This window comes from Nelumbo lutea, chromosome 1 (assembly GCF_056320005.1).
Source record: "Nelumbo lutea isolate HS-2025 chromosome 1, American lotus-T2T, whole genome shotgun sequence".
NCBI classification, from domain to species: Eukaryota; Viridiplantae; Streptophyta; class Magnoliopsida; order Proteales; family Nelumbonaceae; genus Nelumbo; species Nelumbo lutea.
In genome coordinates this window covers 38,269,244-38,292,994 of record NC_142684.1, presented here as the reverse complement: position 1 = coordinate 38,292,994, position 23,751 = coordinate 38,269,244, and the positions used below count along the sequence as shown (strand labels likewise).

At 39.2% G+C, this 23,751-nt stretch overlaps 1 protein-coding gene across 3 annotated transcripts in view; it reads left to right on the top strand.

Annotated features, from left to right (window-relative positions):
• TH1 (thiamine biosynthesis protein) overlaps positions 1 to 23,256 on the top strand; it is a 64,075-nt gene extending 40,819 nt beyond the window's left edge. For all 3 annotated transcript variants that reach the window (XM_088961476.1, XM_088961477.1, XM_088961478.1), the window contains 2 exons: positions 10,081 to 10,334; positions 22,559 to 23,256. In XM_088961476.1, coding sequence (XP_088817602.1) covers positions 10,081 to 10,334; positions 22,559 to 23,090 — 786 coding nt within the window. In that variant the 3' untranslated portion in view covers positions 23,091 to 23,256. The remainder of the gene's footprint in view (positions 1 to 10,080; positions 10,335 to 22,558) is intronic.
• Positions 23,257 to 23,751: the final 495 nt, after the last annotated feature.

Sequence of the window (23,751 nt, the reverse complement as noted above, 5' to 3'; positions counted from 1 at the left end):
TTCCACCTACAAAGGTACACACTCCTGATGTAGACCTCCTGTTATCTAAGCATCCTGCCCAGTCTGCATCCGTATAGGATTCTAGCTTCAGATTCTCATGATTTGAGAAAAGAATGCCTCTGCCAGGGTGCTTTTTCAGATATGCAAGTATTCTCTCAATAGCTTCCTAGTGCTGAACCCGAGGTGCATGCATGTACTGATTCACACACTGACAGCATAAGAAATATCTGGTTGTGTCATACACAAATACAGCAGTCGGCCCACCATTCTTTGATATCTCCCCACATTCTTTACCAATTCACCATCCACACCATTAATTCTGTGATGTGGATCAATAGGAGTGTTTGCCGGTATGGTCCCCAGCTTCCCAGTCTCTCGCAGCAGGTCAAGTACATACTTTCTCTGTGAAATGAAGATCTTATGCTTGGATCTTGCAACTTCAATCCCTAAGAAGTATTTGAGCTCACCAAGATCTTTGATATCAAATTCTTTCTGCATTGATTTTTTGAGATCATCAATCTCCTCCAGATCATTTCCTATCACCATTATATCATCCACATACACAATCAAAATTGACACCAAAGCATCTCCCCTCTTTACAAAGAGGGTGTGATCAGACTGTGTCTGTATGTATCCAAAACGGATGAGTGCCCCTCTGAACCTGTCAAACCAAGCCCTAGGTGACTGTTTCAGTCCATACAGAGATTTTCTAAGTCGGCATACCTTTCCTTTACCAACATTTTCATAAAAGCCTGCTGGAATGTCCATATATATCTCCTCCTGTAAGTCACCATTGAGGAAAGCATTTTTGACATCAAGCTAGAACAAGGGCTATGAATAGGTGGTTGCTATAGATAAAAGAATACGAACTGAACTCATCTTAGCTATTGGTGCAAAGGTTTCCAGATAATCAACACCATAGGTCTGAGTATACCCTTTTGCTACCAACCTTGCCTTGTACCTCTCTATCTTGCGGCCTTATACTTCACTGTGAATACCCATCGACATCCGACTGTCTCTTTGTTTGGGGGGAGATCAACTATTTCCCAAGTTTGGTTTTTGACCAAAGCATCCATCTCATCTTGCATGGCTGTTTTCCACTCGGGTTCGGAGAGAACCTCAGTAACATTCCTGGGTATAGACACAGAATCCAGGGAAGAAAGAAAAGCACGGTAGGAGGGTGAAAAGCATTGTAGGAAAGATGGTGTGAAATGCAGTGGGTTGTACACTTTCTCTTCCCCTTACGAAGTGCAATGGGAAGATCAAGGTCAGTGGGATCAGCTGCAACATTGGTGTTAGGGACAAAAACATTATCATCAGAAAACATAACAGGCTCAAGAGGAATACCTGGAACTATATCTGCCGAATCTGGAGTTTCAGAAGGACTGACAGAGAGTGGTGTGGGTCGAGGATGTCTGGAGTCAACCATCATCTGTCGGCGCTGATATTGCTGTGAGGCTACTCGTAGTGGCTCAGGTAATTAAACTGTGGGTGCAAGTGCTGGCTGAACTGATGGTGCAGGTGGTGGTTGAACTGATGTAGATGCTGGCTAAACTAATGGAGGTACCACAAAAATAGGAAGAGGAACAGATTGTTCGTTCTCCTCCCCAAAATTCTCCCCCCGAGGAGAACCAATTGAGAAGAATAATGTGGATTCTAAAAAAGTAACATCCGTAGTGACAAATCTGCTCCTCGACACTGGGTCATAACAGCAATACCCCTTTTGGTTCTAAGCATACCCAAGAAAAACACATTTCTTGGCCTTAGGATCCAATTTCTTGCGATGAGGGCCAAGAATGTGAACAGAAAGAAACACAGCCAAAAACCCTCAGAGGTATATGAAATATCTCTCCATCTGGAAAAAAGAGGCTAAATGGCACCTTAAACCCCAAAGTCCGTGAAGGAACACGGTTAATCACATGCATGACTGTAAGAACTGCATCTCCCCAGAATTGCATCGAAACTGAAGCACACACCATAGACTCCCTGCCACCTCCACAATGTGTTTGTTTTTCCTCTCAGCAACTCCATTCTATTGCGGTGTATATGCACAATTGCTTTGATGAACTACACCATGTTTTAAGAGATACGTGGTTAGGTCATTCTCAAAGTACTCTCTGGCATTATCTGATCTAAAAACCTTAGTTCTCACTCCAAATTGTGTGAGAACCATTTGGTGGAATTGTCGTACTAAGTTAGGAACCTCATCACGTGATCTCATCAAATATATCCAAGAAAATCGTGTATAATCATCCACAAATAAGAGAAAGTAACGGAATCCTCCCATGGAAGGGATTTGATATGGCCCCCATACATCAGTGTGAACAATATTAAAAGCAGAAGTGCTTCTTTTATTACTTGGTTTAAAAGACTGTCTACAGTTGCTTTCCTAACTGACAACTCTCACACTCCAAAGTAGATAATTGAACAGACTCAAACAATTTTGGGAAAAGACATTTCAAAGAACTAAAAGAAAGATGTCCCAAGCGATTGTGCTAAAGCATAATCTGGTTTACTGACTCTAACCCACTACTACTACTGCTGCTAACATGATGGCCCTGATGTCTCAGAATCTGATCTAGAAGGTAGACTCGATTCACCTCACGACCACTCCCAATCATCTTCTTTGACTCCAGATCCTGCAAAACGCAATTACCAGGAAGAAAGGTCACAGAACAATTCAAATTTTTTGTCAAAGAACTAATAGACAGTAGGTTAGTATGAAGTCTAGGGACATGTAAAACAGAGGACAGAGTTATATCATTGGTCATTCTAATTGTCCCCTTCCCAGCAATGGGCATTTGTGAACCATCTGCTGTAGAGACTCTATCTCTACCAGAGCACAACTAATAGGAATTGAAAATGGTAGGGGCATTAGTCATATGCTCAGATGCTCCTGGGTCTATAATCCAGGGAGGTCCCTCCTTACCTAAAGTGGATGAAAGATTCACAGTTGCATATGAACTACATGTATGTGCGAAGGAAGTGGTGTAGTTGGCTCTTGCATTCTGTTGTCCATCTGGAAGGCTCGAGCTGGGTGAACCTTTCTTACTCATAAGCTGTCCAAACCTCTCCAATTCTGTTCTCAATGCTGCTACTGCAATGGATTCCCAATCAATCTGGGAAAGAGGGGCTGAAGAGTCTCCTGTAGTGGCCACATTTGCATTTCCCTTCTTGTTTCTTATCCGAGCAAGTATAAGATTTGGATGAAGCTTCCAACAAGTGTCCCCGGTATGCTTAGGCTTCTTGCAATAATCACACACCAAGTCCTTCTTACCTTCCCCTCTAGTTTCACTACTCCCCCTGTCTCCATTCGGCTTAGGTTTTGTTGTACCAACCATAGCCGGCTGGTCAATTCCAGGCTGTCTCAGCATTACATTCCTCCTACTCTCCTCTCCAGAGACAAAAGCATAGGCCTGAGAGAGTGTCACACCCTCCTTAGAAAGAATCTGCTGCCTAGCAATGTCAAATTTAAGGTTCAGCCCTACCAAGAACTCAAAAACCCTATTCCTCTCTACCAGTTTGTGATAAGTTATTGCATCATTTACACTTTCCCATACCACAATTTCTAAGTGATTTATTTCCTGCCATAGGGTTTTCACCATGGAGAAATGCATAGCAAGAGGTTTTTCTTTCTATTTCATACTTATCACCTGATTTCTTAACTGTTAGGCTCTGGCTTCATTTTGCTTCTGAGAGTAGGTTTCAGCCATTACATCCCAAATCTCCTTAGCAGTATTAGCCCATAGGAATTTTTTTGCAATATGAGGTAACATAGAATTACACAGCCAAGACATTACCATGTAATTCTCTTGCGCCCATCGGGAAGAGTCTGTATCGGGTTTCTTCTCCTCCCCAGTGAGATACCCTAATTTTCCACGGGCACCAATTGCCATCTTAGCTGATTGTGCCCACTCCAAATAATTTGTACCATCAAGTTTTATTGTAGTAATGATCCCAAACCCAAAAATATCACTACTACCTCCAACACCCAGTCCCACAGTACCGGTAGATTTCATCTCGGTATTCCAACTATCCATTTTACTTTAAACAGTTCAACAGTAAGAAAAAAAAATAGATTGGAGACCTTCAAAAAATAATTTAATACCACATACACAGAAACCAACCCTTTAGGAAGAAGAAAACCCTAGCTGGAGGGAAATCTCTCTCCTCCCCACGCCTCCCAAAAGAGAGAAGTGAATCGATCACTCCGGGAGGCCTAGAAAATTTCAGAAACCAAACCACCCTCTTTAGAAAATTAAAAGAAAACTAACAAAACCTGGGCGCCCAAGATCAGATAAAAAACAAAGAGTCCCAACTTTTCTAGGACTCTTCCCCATACTTCAATTCTTCTTGATTTTGATGTCGAACAGTAGATCACCTTCCCGATGTCTAGATCCCACCAAAAACTCCAAGAACTGGGCAATCTATAGCAGATCGATCAGCCCTTTACTACTTCATGCAGTCAGATGATCTAGGGCTGCATGAGAATGCTTCAAGAAACCCTAGCCGATGCTCTGATACCAAGTAGAAATCTGCTGAATTAAAAAAATATGAAAGAAAGTAGTTTCTTGAAGAGAGAAGGAAGAGAGAAGGAGAAGAAGAGAAGAAGAGAAGTTGAAAGAAAAGAGAGCAATAATCTGGCTGCCCATTTCACTTATTATTTATACTAAAATAAAAGAACAGTACAAAGACAACTATGCCCTTATAGGGCGGAAAAACATAAAACAACATATATAACACTCAAAAAACATAATAAAATTTGGATTCACATAACTTCTATGGTCCCCACCTCTTATCAAACAACTAGCATAAAACATCTACTCAGAAAAAACATCATAAAATTAATTAATCTTCAACAAGCACTATGATCTAGTTTCTCAGAAATATTATATCTCAATGGATGTATCCTTTTTTTGAGTTTTATCCCTTCTTTCCTACCTCTCCTCTGGGAGAAAAATGTAGCACTTGTAATGAGAGGTAGGTATAATTTCATTGCCTATTCCTGCGTCTACCTCATCTCCCTCATCTGCTACTTCTATTGCTCAGTTTCATGTTTACTCTTTATAAGGTTCAACTTTCATTTGAAGGAGTACAAGTACCATAAGCAATTGATTTATGCTATCCCATCAAGCACAAGTGAGGAAAAATCTGATACACAATTCTCAACCAAGTAACCCAAATGAACTTGATTTGCCTATTGCCATCCATAAAAGTGGTTGTTCTTGTACTGAACACCCCATTGCTTATTTCACCACTTGTAATAATTTGTCTCCATATCATGCTTATATTTCCATCACATGTAGTGTTTCTCTTCCCAAAAAATATTGCATAGGCCAAACAATTATTTGAGTGGAGTGGAACATCGGCATGTTAGAAGAACGTAGAGCCTTATGCGAGAATCATATGAAGGAATTAGTTGATCTTCTTGAGGGAAAGAAACCAATTTGCAAATGGGTATTCGTTCAAGCATAGAGTATATTGGTCTATAGAGAGGTACAAAGCTAGACTTGTTGCAAAAGGCTTCTCTCAAATATATGGGTTGGATGGTAATGACACTTTTGTACTAGTTGCTAAGATGAACTCAATATGAGTAATGTTATCTCTTGCTGTGAATTTTGGTTGGCAGATAATCAGTTAGATATAAAGAATGCTTTTTAAATGGGGATATTTAAGTATACATAGGCCAACCACTAGGGTTCTAGCTTGAGGACAGTGAAGTGTGTTTCTTGTAGAAGTTATAGTATGGACTAAAATAATCCCTTAGAGCATGCTTTAAGGTGGTGCAACCACTAGGGTTGCAGTGGTTATTGTCTATGGTGATAACATTATTATTACTGGGAATTTGAGGCTTGAAAATCATAATGTAAAAGAGTTCTTGGTATCATACTTTAAAAGATCTATGCCTCTTAAAATACTTTTTTAGGAATTGAAGTTTCTAGGACCATGGGAATCTTTATATCCTAGCAAAAGTGCATCCTAGATCTACATAAGAATGTAGAAAATCTAGGTTCCATTACCAGCTGACAGACTTATGGATTTTAGTCTAAAGCTAGTTAAGGGTAGTGGGGAAAGACTTCGTTATGTCCGGGCTTGATATTGCTTATATTTTCCGAGTTCTCATTCAATACATGCATGCATTTTCCTACAATTGCACATCTTTCTACCATAAACCCTGTTCTCAAATATTTGAAGAAGCTTCTAAGGAGAGCATTGGTTTTCACCATGCATGTGTGGAGGTTTATATGGATGCAGATTAAATTGGTTCTTGTGATAATAGGTCTACTACCAGATTTTGCACATTCATTGGAGGTAGCTCCGTGACATGGAAAAGTAAGAAATAGGCGGTTGTGGCCAAATCTAGTTTTAAAGCTAAGTCTAGAGCTGTTGTCTGTCACACACTATTAAATGATCACCTGAAGACCGTCAATGAGCTTTAGTCCATGAAGCACAAAAAGACAAAAGCCCAAAGGGGCTACAAAGGAAAAATTCATATAATGACAATAGTGGCAATTTTGTAAATAACATAAAGATTATTTCATGGTGACACTTCACCATAGAAAGTGGTAGCATTATGAGCTGGGAGATGTAACTTTAAGGGAACTGACTATAAACAGGTCCCCCTATTTTATGCCTTAGTTGTTTCCTTTGCACTTGGAGCTCACCAAAGTAAGTTTTCCTTGGTGGGTTAGGCTGACTTCATTTGTGGGATGAGTAATGTCGCATGATGTAGGCTTTAGAGTAGTCAGGTCGTAACAAGTGGTATCATAGCATCTTTGCTTTGGTTTGTGGTAAGTACTAAATAGCTTTTGTAGGGGACATTCTATCAGAGGTAGTCAGCATGGCTAAGGGATGTGGCAAGAGGGATTGTGAGGGTGTATCCAAGGGTAGAGGATACATGCCCATGGAGTTGTTACAGTCCTAAATGAAGTGCTTGGCTTAACACACTACATCAGTCTTAAGGCTTTTGGTGTATTTGTCAAGAACACAACATTTCGTATCAGAGCCTACCACCATGTCACAAGTTCGAATCACAGAGAGGGCTACCTGGGAGAAGGGCTACCTAGAGTAGAGTGAAAGCTGTCATGGAAAGGGCTACCTGGAATAGAGTGAAAGTCGCCAAAAGGAAAGGGCTACTTGCTGCTAGAGTGAGAGCTGTCATGAAGAGGGTTACCTACCACTAGAGTGAGAGCTTCCTTGAGTGAAGCCGCTGAGACGTCAGCTATGGAAGCGTGGTGGTATGTTATGGCCCTAAATTATTGAAGTGCTTGGCTTGACGTGTTCCATCAATCTTAAGGCTTCTGGCGTATTGGTCAAGCACACAATAAAGGTTCTGGTTATTTGGGAAGCTAGGTTGCCAAGCTTGAGTTGGGCCTGGCTGATATGCATGACTGCCCAAGGGAGATGGGAACTCAGGTGGACAACCTTGAGTATGGACTAGAAAATCTCAAGGAGAGTCTGTAGGGTGCACTTAGCAATGCTATGCATGACGAGCAACAGTGAGGAGGGGGCTTTGAAGCCAAGTTGCTATGGGACTTGGCCACCATCCAAGCTCAAGTGGAGGAGCTACAAGGGGACATGCATAGGATGAGATTGGCAGGCATAGGGGCATCACCAAGGTGAGGGCACCCAAGCCACCCAAGTATGATGGATCAAGAGACAACTTGTGGCACTTGGAGCACGACTTAGAGGCTATGGGTGTCGTAGACAAGTAGGCCAAGGTGAGGCTGGCCACAAAATACCTCATTGATACCATCATGCTCTAGTGGAGAAGGTGGCTCAATGACATGGAGCAAGGGGTGTGCTCTATCAAATCTTGGGCGAGTTCAAGAGAGATCAAAAGCTAATTCTACACTGAGAAAGACCTATTCTTTAACTTTATGGATGGGTTCCAACATTTGGATGAGCTTGAGCTCTAAAGGCATGGGGTCTAATACCTGGCTATTGCCATGGCTAAGGAAAAAAAAGAAAAGTAGAAACTAAAAAGGATGGCTCTTCCAAGATTAGGGCCCCAAGAGTTGACCATAACAGAGGTGGGGGAGAGCACTCAACAAGCCATAATGATGATAGGGTCAAGACTGTAGAACATGAAGATAGCAAGATTATGGGGGGAAAGGTTGCCCCTGCCAAGGCAAAGCCCAAAGTAAACAAGGGTAAGGCTAAGGTAAGAGGAACATGCTTCATATGTGATATTGCTTACTTTGTGGGAGTTCTCATTTAATACATGCATACATTGTCCTACAATTTTGCACGTCTTCCTTCCATAATTCGTGTTCTCAAATATTTGAAGTAGCATCCAGGGATAGACTTTGTTTTCTCCAAGCATGGGCATCTACATGTAGAGGTTTATATAGATACAGATTGAGTTGGTTCTTGTGATAATAGGTCTACTACCACTACCAGTTTTTGCACATTTATTGGAGCTAACATGGTGACATGGAAAAGTAAGAAGTAGGTGGTTGTGGCGAAATCTAGTGCTAAAGCTAGTATAAACCTATGTGTCACACATTGCTAAATGGTTGCCTAAAGAGATCAATGAACTTTATTCCATGAAGCACAAAAATACAAAAGCCATAGGGGGCACAAAGGACAATTTCATATAAGTAAAATGGTGGTGACTTTGTAAATAACATAAAAATTATTTCATGGTAGCATGGGCATCTACATGTAGAGGTTTATATAGGTACAGATTGAGTTGGTTCTTGTGATAATAGGTCTACTACCACTACCAGTTTTTGCACATTTATCGGAGATAACTTGGTGACATGGAAAAGTAAGAAGTAGGTGGTTGTGGCGAAATCTAGTGCTAAAGCTAGTATAAACCTATGTGTCACACATTGCTAAATGGTTGCCTAAAGAGATCAATGAACTTTATTCCATGAAGCACAAAAATACAAAAGCCATAGGGGGCACAAAAGGACAAATTCATATAAGTACAATGGTGGTGATTTTGTAAATAACATAAAAATTATTTCATGGTGATACCTTACCATAGCATGAGGTGGCATATGTGTCACCAAAACAAGGAATGGGTGACATTTAAGTAGATTAAGTGTCATTAGAAGGAAAATAGGTGGCACATAAGAGATAGGTGGCATACTTAGAAAAAGACTAGTGTACCATAGATGAGTAATGTGCATAGCCCATGTTTATGGTGATAGAACCACCATAAATAGGTCCCCCTTCCTCATTTTCAAAACGTGTCCAAACATTGTAGCCTTGTAAAGCCTTTGTTTATTGCAATACAAGTAACCTTTTCCAATTTATGTGTCTTGCCTACTTTATGCCTTAGTTGTTTCCTTTGCACTTGAGCTCACCAATCTAAGTGTTGCTGGGCAGGTCCATTTGCTTGAGAGTAGTCTACTAGAAGTATGCCTACCCTACACTATAGTGAAATGTCTAGCAACTTGGGAATGTATGATATTTACAGCTCAGCTTGAGGGGGAGTGTTAATTTATTCTTAATCTTGTGCATTGGGGTACTTAATTCTTTGTACTTAACATTATGTTTCACCCTATTTAAATAAGAATGTGGGGCACTGCCCATTTACCTATCGGCTTTCCAACAATTGTCTCTCGTATTCTTTCTTCTCCGAACTCTCTTTTATGTCAGATTATACCTAGGTACATTTTTTTTTTTTTTTTGTTTCGTGATGCCTAACATATACCACTGTCTGACACAACATGTAGCTAATATGACACCAATTACTGCATGAACACTTATATACTTAATACTGTTAATGCTTTAATACATGTAAATGATACATTTTAACATGTTATTTTATAAAAGGTATGTGTATCTTAGAGTTTATATTTTGCAAAATATATTTATTGTGAAAATGATATTTATCTTTAAAAATTATGTATTCATGCATGATATAAGCATAATGAATGGGGTGCCTGTGCCCATATCTCCTTCTGGGTTCCTATGAAATTATGTATTCATCCTTGTCCATGTTGACATCCAAGCCAAGGTATCATGAAGTACTATTATTCAGGTAGTGATTGAAGATGCTGGGTTTGTGTACTCAGGAAAGTTGGGTTTATCAGCATTTTAATCCTTGTTTATCTGATTTAGCAGGTAGCTAAACGCTTTGTTGAGGTTGCCCTTGATTATAGCAAAGATATTATCATTGGAAATGGGTTCCAAGGACCTTTTGATCACCTATTCAAGCTAAGTAGAGTGTGCAATTCATGCAAGGGGCAAAGGTTCAAACCAAGTGACCTGTTCTTATATGCTGTTACAGATTCAGGGATGACTAAGAAGTGGGGTCATTCAATTACAGATGCTGTTAAAGCTGCCATAGAAGGAGGTGCCACAATTGTCCAGTTAAGGTCAGTATTTATCAACACAAGAGTCAACTAATGGATTTACTTCATAAATTATATACAATAAACCAGTATATGTTCTCATGCTTTTTTGAGTCTTCTGATTAATTAATTTTATAAGTGGAACAATTGTTGTAGTTCTAGTCAGATTTGTTATAATTCATTTGAAATTTAAAATCACTCACCGGGATAAAGTTCATTAAAAATATGGCAACTCCTGTATAGTTTTCAATGCGTCTAGGCGATTCTGGGCGACACTAGGGAACCTAGTTGCCTAGGCGATAAAAAATTTATAATATAAAAAAACTAACTCTTGGCTAGCTTCCTAGTTTTACATACCATTCAGCATGTGTATTAATTGAAAAAATAGCAACTCTTTTTATTAAGAACATTAAATTTCCTCTAAAATCGTGGAAAATCATCACATCTAAAAGATAAAAATCTTTTGCATATGTTATTTTCATTATTTTCAAAAATAATACTACTATAATAAGGATTTACTAGAGAAATTTCATATCAATTAGCAGCTAAAGAAGGTTATTAATTTTATATAATAAACATTTAAGATGGAAAGTAAAATTGAAAAAACACAGGATGGAGTTTCTGTTTTATTTAATTAGAGAGAGAGAGAGAGAATAGAAAAAAAAGAAACAGAACCTCTCTATAATTCTATTCTTTCTTTCCTCTCTTTTTCTCTCTTCAAAACCCTTTGATCTTTTAAATTTCAATGGTAAAACATTAAGAGATTTTACCCCTCCCTTCCCGTTGTATTTTTCTCTCATCTTTTCTTCTTAATAAAAGTTTCTGTTATTGATAATATATATATAATAAAATGTATTAAAACATACATTAATAAGATACAACAATATAAATGATATTATAAAAGGCGCCCGCTTTGTCATTTTTGTTGCCTGGGTGGGTGCTTAGTCACCTAGGCTGGCATCTACTCACCTAGGCAGGTGCCTAGTCACCTAGAAGAGCGCCTAGTTCCTAAAAGTCAAGGTGTTTGGGCAAGGCGCCTCCTTGACAACCATGATCTCCTGTATTTTTTTATTTTTTTTGCTTTGGATATTATCAGTATTTTTCTGTTAACCAGATAGTAAAAGTGGCATTGTATGAAATTAAAATTAATATAAAATACCTCAAACATGTTTGCTCTGTCACCCAAATATGGCTAGGCAAGTTATCCGGTTACATAATTTATGCTAAAACTTGAAATCCTGAAAAGTTCAAAACCCTTGTATGGGTTTCCAGGAATCTTAGCATGTTTGGTTTTCTTTTCTTTGTATATAGATTTTCACACCATTGATTTCAACAATGTAACACTTCACGTGGTCAATTTGTATTTATTTAAAATATGTAGAGATGGTAGAGATAGTAGAGATACTAGGACCTGATTGTATTTGATCACAAGGAAGTTGGGAAGCCCACCAAGCAATCTTTCAATACTTGTAAGGCCAACTCCATTCAAATTCCCCCACCTTATTTAATGTTCTCTCCAACAGTCCAACTCAGAGAGGAAGAAGGAAACAAATAGAAGTAAAATGAAAATTGAATCTGAATTGTTATAGACCATTGTGATGTTTGCAGTTTTTCTGGCTTCAATTCCCATGCTCTGGGTCATGGAAGCTTTGCAGCCTTGCAAATTTACAGCTCTCTGAGGTTTTATTGTCGATCAAATTGGAGATGTAGGTTACATTGCTTTCTCTGTGATACAAATGATTACTAGGTTGAATCCAAGCGGAAATAACTTGATGCTGTTGAATAATGCTAGTTCTGGGCTTTCATTCTCGCTGCAAGAAGTGATGACAGTGAAGAGCCTCCCATGGTCCATTCTGGGTTTCTTCATATCTTCCATTCTTTGAAAATCAGATGTCTATGCTAATGGAGAAAAGCAAATTGTTGATAGTTACAGGCCACTCAGAGGAACAATGGCCTCTCTTGCAGGTCTCTCCCCTCTTCCTTTTCAGTCCTCTGTATCACTTTTGGTTCTCCATTATTGGATAATGAGTTGATCAGAAACAACCCTTAGAGAAAGATGGGGAGGCAAATTTTGTCATGTTTTGAAGAATGATGTTGCCCCAAGGTTAATCTTTGCTCCCCTGAGCTCTGTAGCTACACATAACATATGGCCACATTGCAGATAGATTGTCCAACGAAGAGAAAACAGAATTTTATCATTACATACTGAATAATACTGCAGCTCCTGTGGCACAAAAAGATGGCTCAAAGAGATGTTCATATTGGAAATACATCTGTTTATATTAAAAATGCAACATTTGTTATCCATGTCATGGCACTTCTCAAAATATGACATTGGAGGAGCTGTTTATATTTGAAATACCGCATTTGATGTTGTTAATGTTGACTGTGTAGGGGTATTATGGTCTTTATATTTATGTTTAAAGCTGCTGATGGGTAATGTTTTGTTAGTGGTTGTGTCCCATACTTAAGTAGGGGCAAAGGAGTCTTTTGTCTTTCGAGTAGAAACATGTATATTAAATCTGACTGACTAGAGAGGTGATTAATATCTCTTGTTCGAACCAGAATTATTCTACTCTCTTCTCCTTCTTCTTCTTCTTCTTCTTCTTCTTCTAGTCTTTCTATTACTTCTTCAACCCTCATTCTAACAGAATTCTAGTGCAGATTAGGTTTATAATATGGTATCAGAGCTACTGTGACGAAATCGAATCTGCCCAGAATTCTGATTTTCTCGCATCCGGCCTAGGGTTTTTTAATTTTTTTCTTCATCATCAGTTGGAGATAGGGAAAGGGGCTGAAAAGGAGTGATCACCCTCTTCCCTTGGAGGTTTCTATGCCTCTGGTAAGCAAGTGTGTGGGTCTTTGTAGTGATTCGTAGGAAGGCCCCCTAATCGATGGAGAGAAGAGGGATGATTTTGTTAGACAATTTTGTATGCCCTTAGCTTCAATCAAAATTGATGTACTTTATGAGTTTATTGTAAATGAATAAAAGTGCATATTTGATTCATGTTCCCTTGGTGTGTTTCTGTGTAATACCCTTAAACTGGACACTTATTGAGACTTGTGTTAGTTTAGAATGTTCACAGCCAGTGGGTCGGTCTGGGGAGACCTATCCTGACAAGGCTGACACTGTGGTGCCATCAAGTCGGTTGAGGTGGCTTGTGTCAGCTATCGGGGTGAGACCCCAGGCTCATACAGTGTGGGATTAATTGAATCTTTGAACTGGACCAGATTTCCAGTATTGCCCTGGACCTTGGAGATTGATGGGCAAAACTGGAAAGTTACACCCGACCCCTAGACTCGATTATGATACTGCACTAGGTGTCGGATCGGGGTGTCTTTGATGTACCAATCAGTGAGATCCTTAGCGGGGGTCAAAACCTGGGTATGTTGGGACAATCCAAGAATTCATCTGAGTGGGTGATCATAGTGACAGGATCAGCCCCTTTGTCGGACAAAGGTAATGATTGGGGATGCGCTCTCACTGTTGGAAACCAAGACTGCCGGCAGCCGATTTCAACCGTTGAGATTTGTTTTGCAAAATATATTTTATATGAGATATAAAAGTATATATATTATGGTTTCTAAAATGTTTGCAAAAGGTTTTAATTCCCGGGATCCATATAAGTGGAGAGTGCAACACTGTTCTTTGCAGCCGAGGGAGAGGTCCTCTCTTGTCGGGCAGTGTATGATCATTAAGGGGTGAGAGGTTAAGTGTAAGACCATTGAGGATAATACCTGATGGGCTAATCTTGCATCTGCCCACAGTCCCTGGGTGTTACAAGGTGGCTTGGCCCAAGGACCATTTAGGGTAAGTGTTAGGCCCATAGAGCCCATTTGATGGGTTTCAGGGGGTGCACTGTCTTTAACAGTGTATTCGACCAGGCCTTGTAACAAAGCCTGGGCCGAACCCATGTGGCTGATGTGTAGATCAATGCTTGGGTCCCACGCCATACAAGGAAGCCCAACTGGGCAGTAGTTAGGAAGGTTGAGTGAGCACATAAGCTTAATGGGCCTAAAGCCCATTTCGAACTGGGCTATTTATTTAGTTAAAGGGGCGAATTCTGAGATGGATTAGCAGATAGGATAGGGTCTTAATCCTATCCACTCAGAGAGTCCAGATCTGAATGTGATTCAGATCTAGAAACCTCCTAATGGGATTAGGATAAAGCTAATCTAATCTGCAGATAAGATAAGGGTTTATCCTTATCACTAGAAGAGAAGGCTGATCCAAATATGATTTGGATAAGCATCTCCTAATGAGCTGATCTTTTAAGTTAACAAAAAGGAGGAGGGGGCGGCAGCCTTGAGAGACACCAACAAGAAACACATCAGATCCTCCTTAGTGCTGAAATCAAGAAGAGAGAATTCTGCAGTCTGCGAATACTCTCTTGTCGCCTCCCTGCTCTTGTCGCCCTGTTTGCTAGTTCGATCTCCAACTGTGGGAGAAGTCAAGATTGGATCTTGACATCAGTTCTTTGAGAAATGATTGAAAAGGAAGCTGTGCTCACGTTCCATTCTACTGTTTCTTGCGAAGGACAGAGTTCTTGGGGAAGAACACTGCTGACTCTGCTCCATCCTGCACTGCGCCATCTTCAGTGGGAGCAGTCTTTGGATCCTTCCTTGGGCGTGAACACCTTTGTTGGGAGATATTACTTCTCCGTATCAGGTATTATTCTCTCCCATTCCTTTTGGTTCAGATCTGGTTCAGTTTAAGGTTCAAGATTTATCCTTGAAAATATGATTTTCTAAATAGGGAATGTGATTCCCAGTTGAAGGGAGAAGAAAATTTTTGAAATTCACCCCTTATTCCGCAATCTTTGGGCGTCCATGTGATGGATCTCTCATCCCTTTCAGATTTGAGTGGTGCAGTGGAGTGTCAGTGCAACTTGATTTTCTGGTGATTAGGTCAGTGATTTTGTGCAGTTTTTCAGTGTGAGTCAAATGGTTGGTGAGTTCCAAGTAGTGTGGTGAAAATTCAGGTTGTTGTGTGTTAGGGTTTTGTGCAGATTTCAGTGTGAATCGAAGGGTGAGTGAGTTTCGAGTAGTGTGGTGAGTATTCAGGTAGTCGTGTAGTAGGGTTGTGGTGGGGAGAGTGAAGAATTCAGCAACAAGTGGTGCTGAGTGCAGTGTGGTATAATGTGTAGTGTGGTGAGAGGTGAATTAGGAAGATTTTTGACAACAGTTAAAACAAAACTGGTGTGATGGTTCTGACCTACTACCTGAATGTTCAGATGGCTTCTATCAAATTGAATGGAGAAAACTATTGCTTGTAGAAGTCTTTCTGAAAGCAAAGAAGAAAGTGAAGCATATAAGGGAAGAAAAACCCTTTACTGAGTCTCATGAGTATGGTGATTGGGAACAAGAAGATGCACAGATTATAATCTGGTTATGGAATAGTATGGAACCTAAGATTAGTATGAATTTCATGTTTCTGGATACAAGCAAGGAAGTTTGGGACCATGCTAAGAAGTTGTATTCGGGACAAGGCAACACAACTACAACACAACTAGAGTGTATTAGCTTTATCAAGAATACTTTAATTTGCAACAAGGTAACCAGAGTCTTGAGGAGTACTATGCTAGCATGAGAAACCTTCGCAATGAGCTGAGTGTGTATCATTCCCTCCCCTCTAATGTTAAAATTCAGCAACAACAGAGAGAACAACTAGATGCGACCAGAGTTTTGGTAGGACTAAAATCCGAATACGAACTAGTAAGGGCACAAATACTAGGGGGATCAGCTCTTCCATCCTTAGAAGAGGCGTTTGTTTGGCTTCGAGGATTTTTATTGGATCTATAGAGAATTCTATTATCTCTAATAGGTCGGCCTTTGCAGTATCAAGAGGTCATGGTGTTAGAGGTGGAGCTTGGGGAGCTCATTTTGGCCATAGTGGTAGCAGCGGACCGGTGTGTGGTCGTAGTGGTGGTGGTGGACATATTCGAGGTCGAGATTCAGGGGTGGTTCGTGGTAGAGGACATAGTTTTGGTCCAAGAAGATGTACGACTGTGGTATGGACGGGCATACCATCAATTATTGTTATGATTTGCATGGTCCACCTTCAACTTGGGAAAATCATGCGGTGACTAGTGATAGTAGTTCCAGATTGGAGAGCCATCCAGCTGGTCAGATACCCTCTATATGTACAAATGTTCTCGGGAAAGAGATGATGAGTGTTCCACGTGATGAGTATGAGAGGTTTTTTCAGGCCACATCTCAATAGAATACAACCACTCTTGCACACTCAGGTATGGCTTGTCTGGCATCTAAACCCAACCCTTGGATTATTGACTCTAGAGCCTCCAATCACATGACTGGAACACTAGGTGTGTTTTCCTCCCTCTCTCAGTGCCTAACATCACACTCTGTTACCCTTGCTAATGGTTCCACATCTTCCATTTGTGGTGTTGGTAATGTTAAAATAGACCCTTTATCTTTATCCTTAGTTTTGTATGTTCCCAAGTTTCCTTTTAACCTTATGTCTGTTAGTAAGTTGACCAAGTCTCTTAATTGTTTTATCACTTTTTACTCTTGTGTTTTTCAGGATCTCAAGACGAGGATGAAGATTGGTGGAGGGCATGAAACTGGTGGACTGTATTACCTTGATGGAAGTGCATTGATAGCTCTTCAGACATTTCTTTCTCCTCTCCAATGGCACTGCTGATTTGGTCATCCGTCACTTAAAAGTTTTGAAATCTCTTGTTCTATCATTGAGTCATCTTTCTATTTTGGATTGTGAATCATGCCAGTTGGGGAAACATCATTGTGTTCCCTTTAGTCCTAGGGTTGATAATCGTATGTCAAATCCTTTTTCTTTAGTTCATTCAGATGTTTGGGGTCAAAATAAAATAATGTCATACAATGGTTATAGATACTTTGTATGATTATTCAAGAATGACGTGGCTTTACCTAATGAAAGAAATGAGTGAATTGTTTATCATTTTCCAAAAATTTTATGTTGAAATTTGCAACCAATTTGGTGTAGACATTAAGATTCTTCATTCCGTTAATGGTCGTGAATACTTTTATACACCATTTCAGGAGTATTTGGAACAACATGGCATTATCCATCAAACTTAATGTACCTACACCCCACAACAAAATGGGGTAGCTGAGAGAAAGAACCGCCACCTTTTGGAAACTACTCGATCCCTTATGCACCATATGAATGTATCAAACCTTTTTGGAGTAATGTTGTGCTTACATCTTGGTTTTTGATTAACCGGATGCCCACCTCCATCCTTGAAGATCATTCTCCTTTCACCACTTTGTTTCCTACCTTGTCTCCATTTCCCCTTTCTCCTCGGGCTTCTAGGTGTGTCTGTTTTGTTCATAATCTAGGACCGGGAAGGGACAGGTTAGATGCACGATCCATTAAGTGTATCTTCTTTGGCTATTCCTGGACCCAGAAAGGGTATAAGTGTTATAATCCTAACTCCCGACGTTCCTTTGTGTGCGTTGATGTTACTTTCTTTGAGTCCACTCAGTTTTTCGCGGTGTCAGGTGATGTTTCTTCTTCCTCACCACCTCCTCTTCCATTTTCAGTTGTGGATCCCATTCCACTTGTTCCGGCTGTGACCAAGTCTTTGCCTCTGGTGCCACTTCTTGTTGAACGGCCACCTATTTGTCAAGTGTATACACATCAACAACATGTATCAGCTCCTCCTCTGGCTCCATCACCGTCGACAGATACGGTAGTTGTTTCCACACCAACTCCAACCCCAGTTTCTGAACTCGATCTTCCCATTGCCTTGTGGAAAGGTAAACGCAGTTGCACTCTTCATCCAATTTCTAATTATGTTTCTGTCACTCACCTTTTTGCTTCCCATTGCTAGTTTATCTCCTTGTGATCCTCTATTGATGTTTCCACGGATGTCTAGGAAGCCCTTGCCTCTCTAGGGTGGTGTCATGCAATGGAAGAAGAACTCTCTACCTTTACTCATAATCATACGTGAGTCCTCACCACACTTCCTCCTGGTAAGCAGGCTATCTGTTGTAAGTGGGTATACACTGTTAAGTGTTTACCTGATGGTAGTGTAGAGCGGTTAAAAGCTAGACTGGTTGCCAAAGGGTATTCCCAAACATATGGTATTGACTACACGGGGACCTTCTCACCTGTGGCTAAGATTGGTTCCTTTCGTGTTGTGATATCTCTAACTGCTATGTATGATTGGCCTCTCTTTCAGCTTGACATCAAGAATGCTTTCTTACATGGTGACCTACTTGAGGAAGTCTATATGGAGCAACCACCGGGGTTTGTTGCTTGGGGGGAGGATAGTAAGGTGTGCAGACTAAAGAAGGCCATTTATGGACTTAAATAGTCTCCATGTGCGTGGTTTGGTAGGTTCAGTGAGGTGGTAAAGAAGTTTGCTATGAAATAGTGTCAGGTTGATCATTCAGTCTTCAATCATGACTCGCAGGCTGGAAAGATCTTATTAGTGGTATATGTAGATGATATTGTCATTACCAGGAGTGACAGATTGGGAATTGATAGGTTGAAGATCTTTCTGCAGTAACACTTCCAAAGAAAAGACCTTGGTAAACTAAAATACTTCTTGGGGATAGAAGTAGCAAGGTCTAAGCATGGTATTAATTTGTGTCAGAGGAAATATGTTCTTGATTTGTTGGAAGAAACATGGTTGTTAGGTGCCAAACCAGTTGAAACACTTGTGGAATCAAATACTGAGTTGAGCAGTGATATGGGTGAAGAGTTTAAAGATCCTGGAAGGTATAGGTGGTTGGTGGGTAAACTAAACTACCTAACCATTACCCGACCAGATATTTCATTTGCAGTTAGTGTGGTGAGTCAATTCATGCAGAAACCTCGGGTTCCACATTGGGATGCAGTTCTAAGGATTGTAAGGTATTTAAAGGGGGCTCCTGGTCGTGGCTTGATATATAAAAGTGGAGGAAAACTTGAAATAGAGGGATATATTGATGCTGATTGGGCTGTCTCTATATCTGATGGGAGATCCACTACAAGCTATTGTACTTTTCTTGGGGGTAATCTGGTGACATGAAAAAGTAAGAAACAAACAGTTGTGGCAAGAAGTAGTGCATTAGCAGAATATAGAGCTATGGCACATACTACTTGTGAATTAGTGTGGCTGAGAAATCTTCTACAGGAGATGGGATATTCTATTGACACTCCAATGAAGTTCTATTGTGACAACCAAGCTGCAGTCCACAACTCTTCTAATCCGGTGTTTCTTGAGAGAACAAAGCATATAGAAGTTGACTGTCACTTTGTGAGAGAGAAGGTGCTGAGTAGAGTGATAGATACTACACATGTTTTCTTGATGATGAATCGATAGATACTGCACATGTTAACACAGGAAATCAATGGGCAGACCTGTTCACCAAAGGGTTGAGTCGGGGGAGAATGGACTGCATATATAACAAGCTGGGACTATATGATATATACTCACTAGATTGAGGGTGAGTGTTAATGTCGACTGTGTAGGGGTATTTTGGTCTTTATATTTATGTTTAAAGCTTCTGATGTGTAATGTTTTGTTAGTGGTTGTGTCCCATACTTAAGTAGGGACAAAAGAGTCTTTTGTCTTTTGAATAGAAACATATAAATTAAATCTGGCCGATTAGAGAGGTGATTAATCTCTCTTATTCGAACCAGAATTATTCTCCTCTCTTCTCCTTCTTCTTCTTCTTCTTCTTCTTCTTCTTCTAGTCTTTCTATTACTTCTTTAACCCTCATTCTAACATAATTCTAGTGCAGATTAGGTTTATAATAGATGTCTACAATAGGTTCAGCAAATTCTTGCATAGATGTTTGTATCAAGTATGGTGATGTTGCAATAGAAGTCTCACAATTTCTTCTGAGAAGAAGCTTACACATGGGGATTCTTCCTGAGTTAGGCTATGAAGCTTGGATTTCAATGGCAATTGAGGTCTCAAGAATAGCATCCCAGGATGCAGTTGCAAATCCTGACAGGGACTGCCTAAAGATGGTGAAGTAGATTGGTCATGGGTTGTAGACCAAACCTAAAATAGTGCTAGCCTAATTAGTCTAGCCAAGTAAACGCCTTATAGAGCCCAAATTGAGTGGTACAATGGCACTTGTGACAACCCTAAGGATCAAATGGGCTACTATTGGCTCCTCCTTTGTTTGGGTGCAGGTGGACTTCCCCAACGAATGTGCAAAACTTGTTTACTTCCACTCCTTCCAATTGGCCAATAAAAAGGGCAAAGATTATGTGGAGATGTGTCAAGGCTGCAATATGCTGGACTATTTGGGAAAAAAAATTCAAAGATTTTCTTAGAAAAGGAGAGAAGTTTGGAAGTAGTGTTAGAGGTGATTCATATAAGGGTAATACATTGGTTGAAAACTTTAGATATGTTTGCAGATTTCTCAGTAGCTGATTTGCTTAGAAAGTGGAAGGAAATTGCAAAATCATCTTCAGTTAGGAAGGTCTCAAGTTCCTGTTGGAACCCTTCACCTCCCAGTTTTACTAAACTGAATTTTGATGGCAGCAGCATGGGCAATCCAGGGCCCTCTGGAATAGGGGGAGTTATAAGGGATGAAAAAGGGAATCTGACAGCCATGTTCTCTGGCCTAATCGGGGTGGGAAATTCTTTGAGGGCTGAAATACTTGCAGCTCTAGAAGGGGTACAAATGGATAAAGGAGACTGAGATTGTAATGAGCTGGTTAAAAGAAGACAACCCTAGGCTTTGGAACTACAACAATGAAAAGAGGAAATTTAAATGGCTGACTAAGGACATTGAACTTTGATGCACATGGGTAAAGAGAAGTGCAAATTCATTTGTAGATAGGTTAGCTAGGCAAGGGGTGAATAGAAACTCTTTTAGGCTCAATTGTAATTGCTCTTATATTCTAGGTGTATGTTAGCTTATTTGGGGAGTTTAGATATTTTAGCTCCCCTCCTCTCTAATCATTTTTCATAGGTATTGTTTGATTCTCCTTAAAACAAGTACTTATCCGAATAATTACTTGTTTTAAGTGATGGGACCACACAATAAGTGGAAAATAAAACTTATTCCTGATAGGTAAAAAAGCCAGGAATAAGTGCTTATTTCAAAAATAAGTGACTCCTGGCAAGCTTTTTTTAAGTGCTTAATCAATAAGTGTTTTATCAAAAATTTTGGGACAAACCAGCCCCTAAAAAAATTCAATATTCCCAGACTACCCCCGCGTAACCATTGGAGCTACCGCCCCAAGGCCTTTTTGTACTTGCAGCTGGGACCCTAGACCAAATTCACCTCGAAAGTTCCCATTTACTCTTGTTGCCTACTTTAGTAACATCACCTATAATATTATTTCTACTTCGGTAATTTTCCATCTTATCCTTCTAACCTATTAATTCATTATTAGGTCTATTTCAAACTTTATATTTATTTTTAAACTGCCTCTATTTTTTATATGGGTTCCTATTCTATCCTTTTTTTTTCTTATTTATATCCCAATTTTAACCAATGATTTAAATTTTTTATGTCTAAGATACCCCTATTATTGCATAATTTCTTATTCTATCCTTAATAATGCAAATGCACCTGTCACACCACTAGTTCTTTAAAAGGAAGTTTTACTCTCAAGGACTACCTTTTACACATAAGGGAGATCTTTAGATTGTCTTTGGTTGCAATGCAAATAAATTTCGACTGATGCAAAACCATGGCAGTGCAAATTATATGAGTGTAAATTCTGACCTATTTTTGTTTCAAATTTTATCTTTATTTGTTTGATTGTAGTATAAATGAAGTAAATTAAAACATGAAGCAGAATAAAGTAAAATCCAAAACAAAATTAAATAAGAATTTGCATTTTTTTTACATTTGCACTCCCATGCATTTGTACTAGTGCAAATAAATTTGCACTGCAAGCAAACACAGCCTTAGGTGAAGAGAAAGCTTCAAAGACCTCTAGGAACAAAAGTCATGCAGACGTTCTTAAAATGATTCAATATAAATTACTTGACAGGTTATTGAAATTCCAATCTCTAGTGTGCAAAAAGATGAAAAAAAATGATTCAATCAAGAATTAGGTTTATTAAAATGCAAACTACATGTTGTGTTCAGTCTTAAGCTCATTAATTCCTGAGACGTTTTCAATCACTTAATCTTCAGCTGTTCCAGTTGTTGAACCCATATTTTGGAACATTATGAATTATGTAGAAATATCTCCAGGATATTTTTTTAATATTTTTCGTAATATCTCTAGAATATTTGTTTGAACTTGAACATATATAATTTTTTTTATTATTATTTACAGAGAAAAGGTTGCTGAAACAAGGGATTTTATCAAGACAGCTGAGGAATGTTTAGAAATGTGTCGTTCCTATGGTGTGCCTCTACTGATAAATGATCGAGTAGATGTTGCCCTTGCTATTGATGCTGATGGCGTGCATATTGGCCAATCTGACATGCCAGCACGTGTTGCTCGCATACTTCTAGGGCCAGAGAAGATTCTTGGGGTCTCATGCAAGACCCCAGAGCAAGCAGAACAAGCATGGCTTGATGGTGCTGATTATATTGGCTGTGGTGGAGTCTTTCCAACAACCACAAAAGAAAACAACCTCACTATTGGTTTAGAAGGGTTGAAAACTGTGTGTTTGGCTTCTAAGTTACCTGTGGTTGCCATCGGTGGCATTGGTGTTGGAAATGCTCATTCTGTTATGAAAATTGGCATTCCTAGTTTAAAAGGTGTAGCTGTTGTGTCAGCTTTGTTTGATCGTGAATGTGTTACCACTGCTACAAAGATGCTACATTCAGTACTAATGGATGTTGTTTCAACACCAAATTGAATAAGAGAGAAGTCTATAATGAATATATCAGGTAGAACGGGGATTTTCGAGGGAACTTTTTAACAACCAAAGTGGATTATGGAATATGGTAATTCCTTGAACCAGAACGGGGATAATCTTTGAACAGTTTGACTTTATTGAAACAGAATGCATTATGGTTTCTCAATGTCATGATTTTGTCACATGCATGTCATTTTAGTGATTATTAAACTTAGGCCATGTTTGGGAGTGCTTATTTGGGTCATTAAGCTTTTATTGGTACTTGGGAAATAAGCTCAAAATAAGTGCTTATTTTAAAAATAAGGGCTTTTTTAAGCTTAAATTTTCAGTTTTTTTTAAGTGTTCGTATAATAAGACTTATTCAAAATTTTCTTCTAAAATTATCCCTAGTTGAATTTTAAAATACTACTTAAAAAATTATCCTTAATCGAATTTTATAAAATTATTTTTATGAAAGGACTTATAAAAGTACTTTTATGAAAGCATTTTTTTATAATAGCACATTTGAGAAAGTACTTTTATGAAAGCACTTTTACAAAAGTACATTTACGAAAGTACTTTTATAAAATCATAAAGTACTTTTATGGAAGCACTTTTACAAAAATACTTTTATAAAACTATTTTTACAAAAGCACTTTTATGAAAGCACTTTTACGAAAGT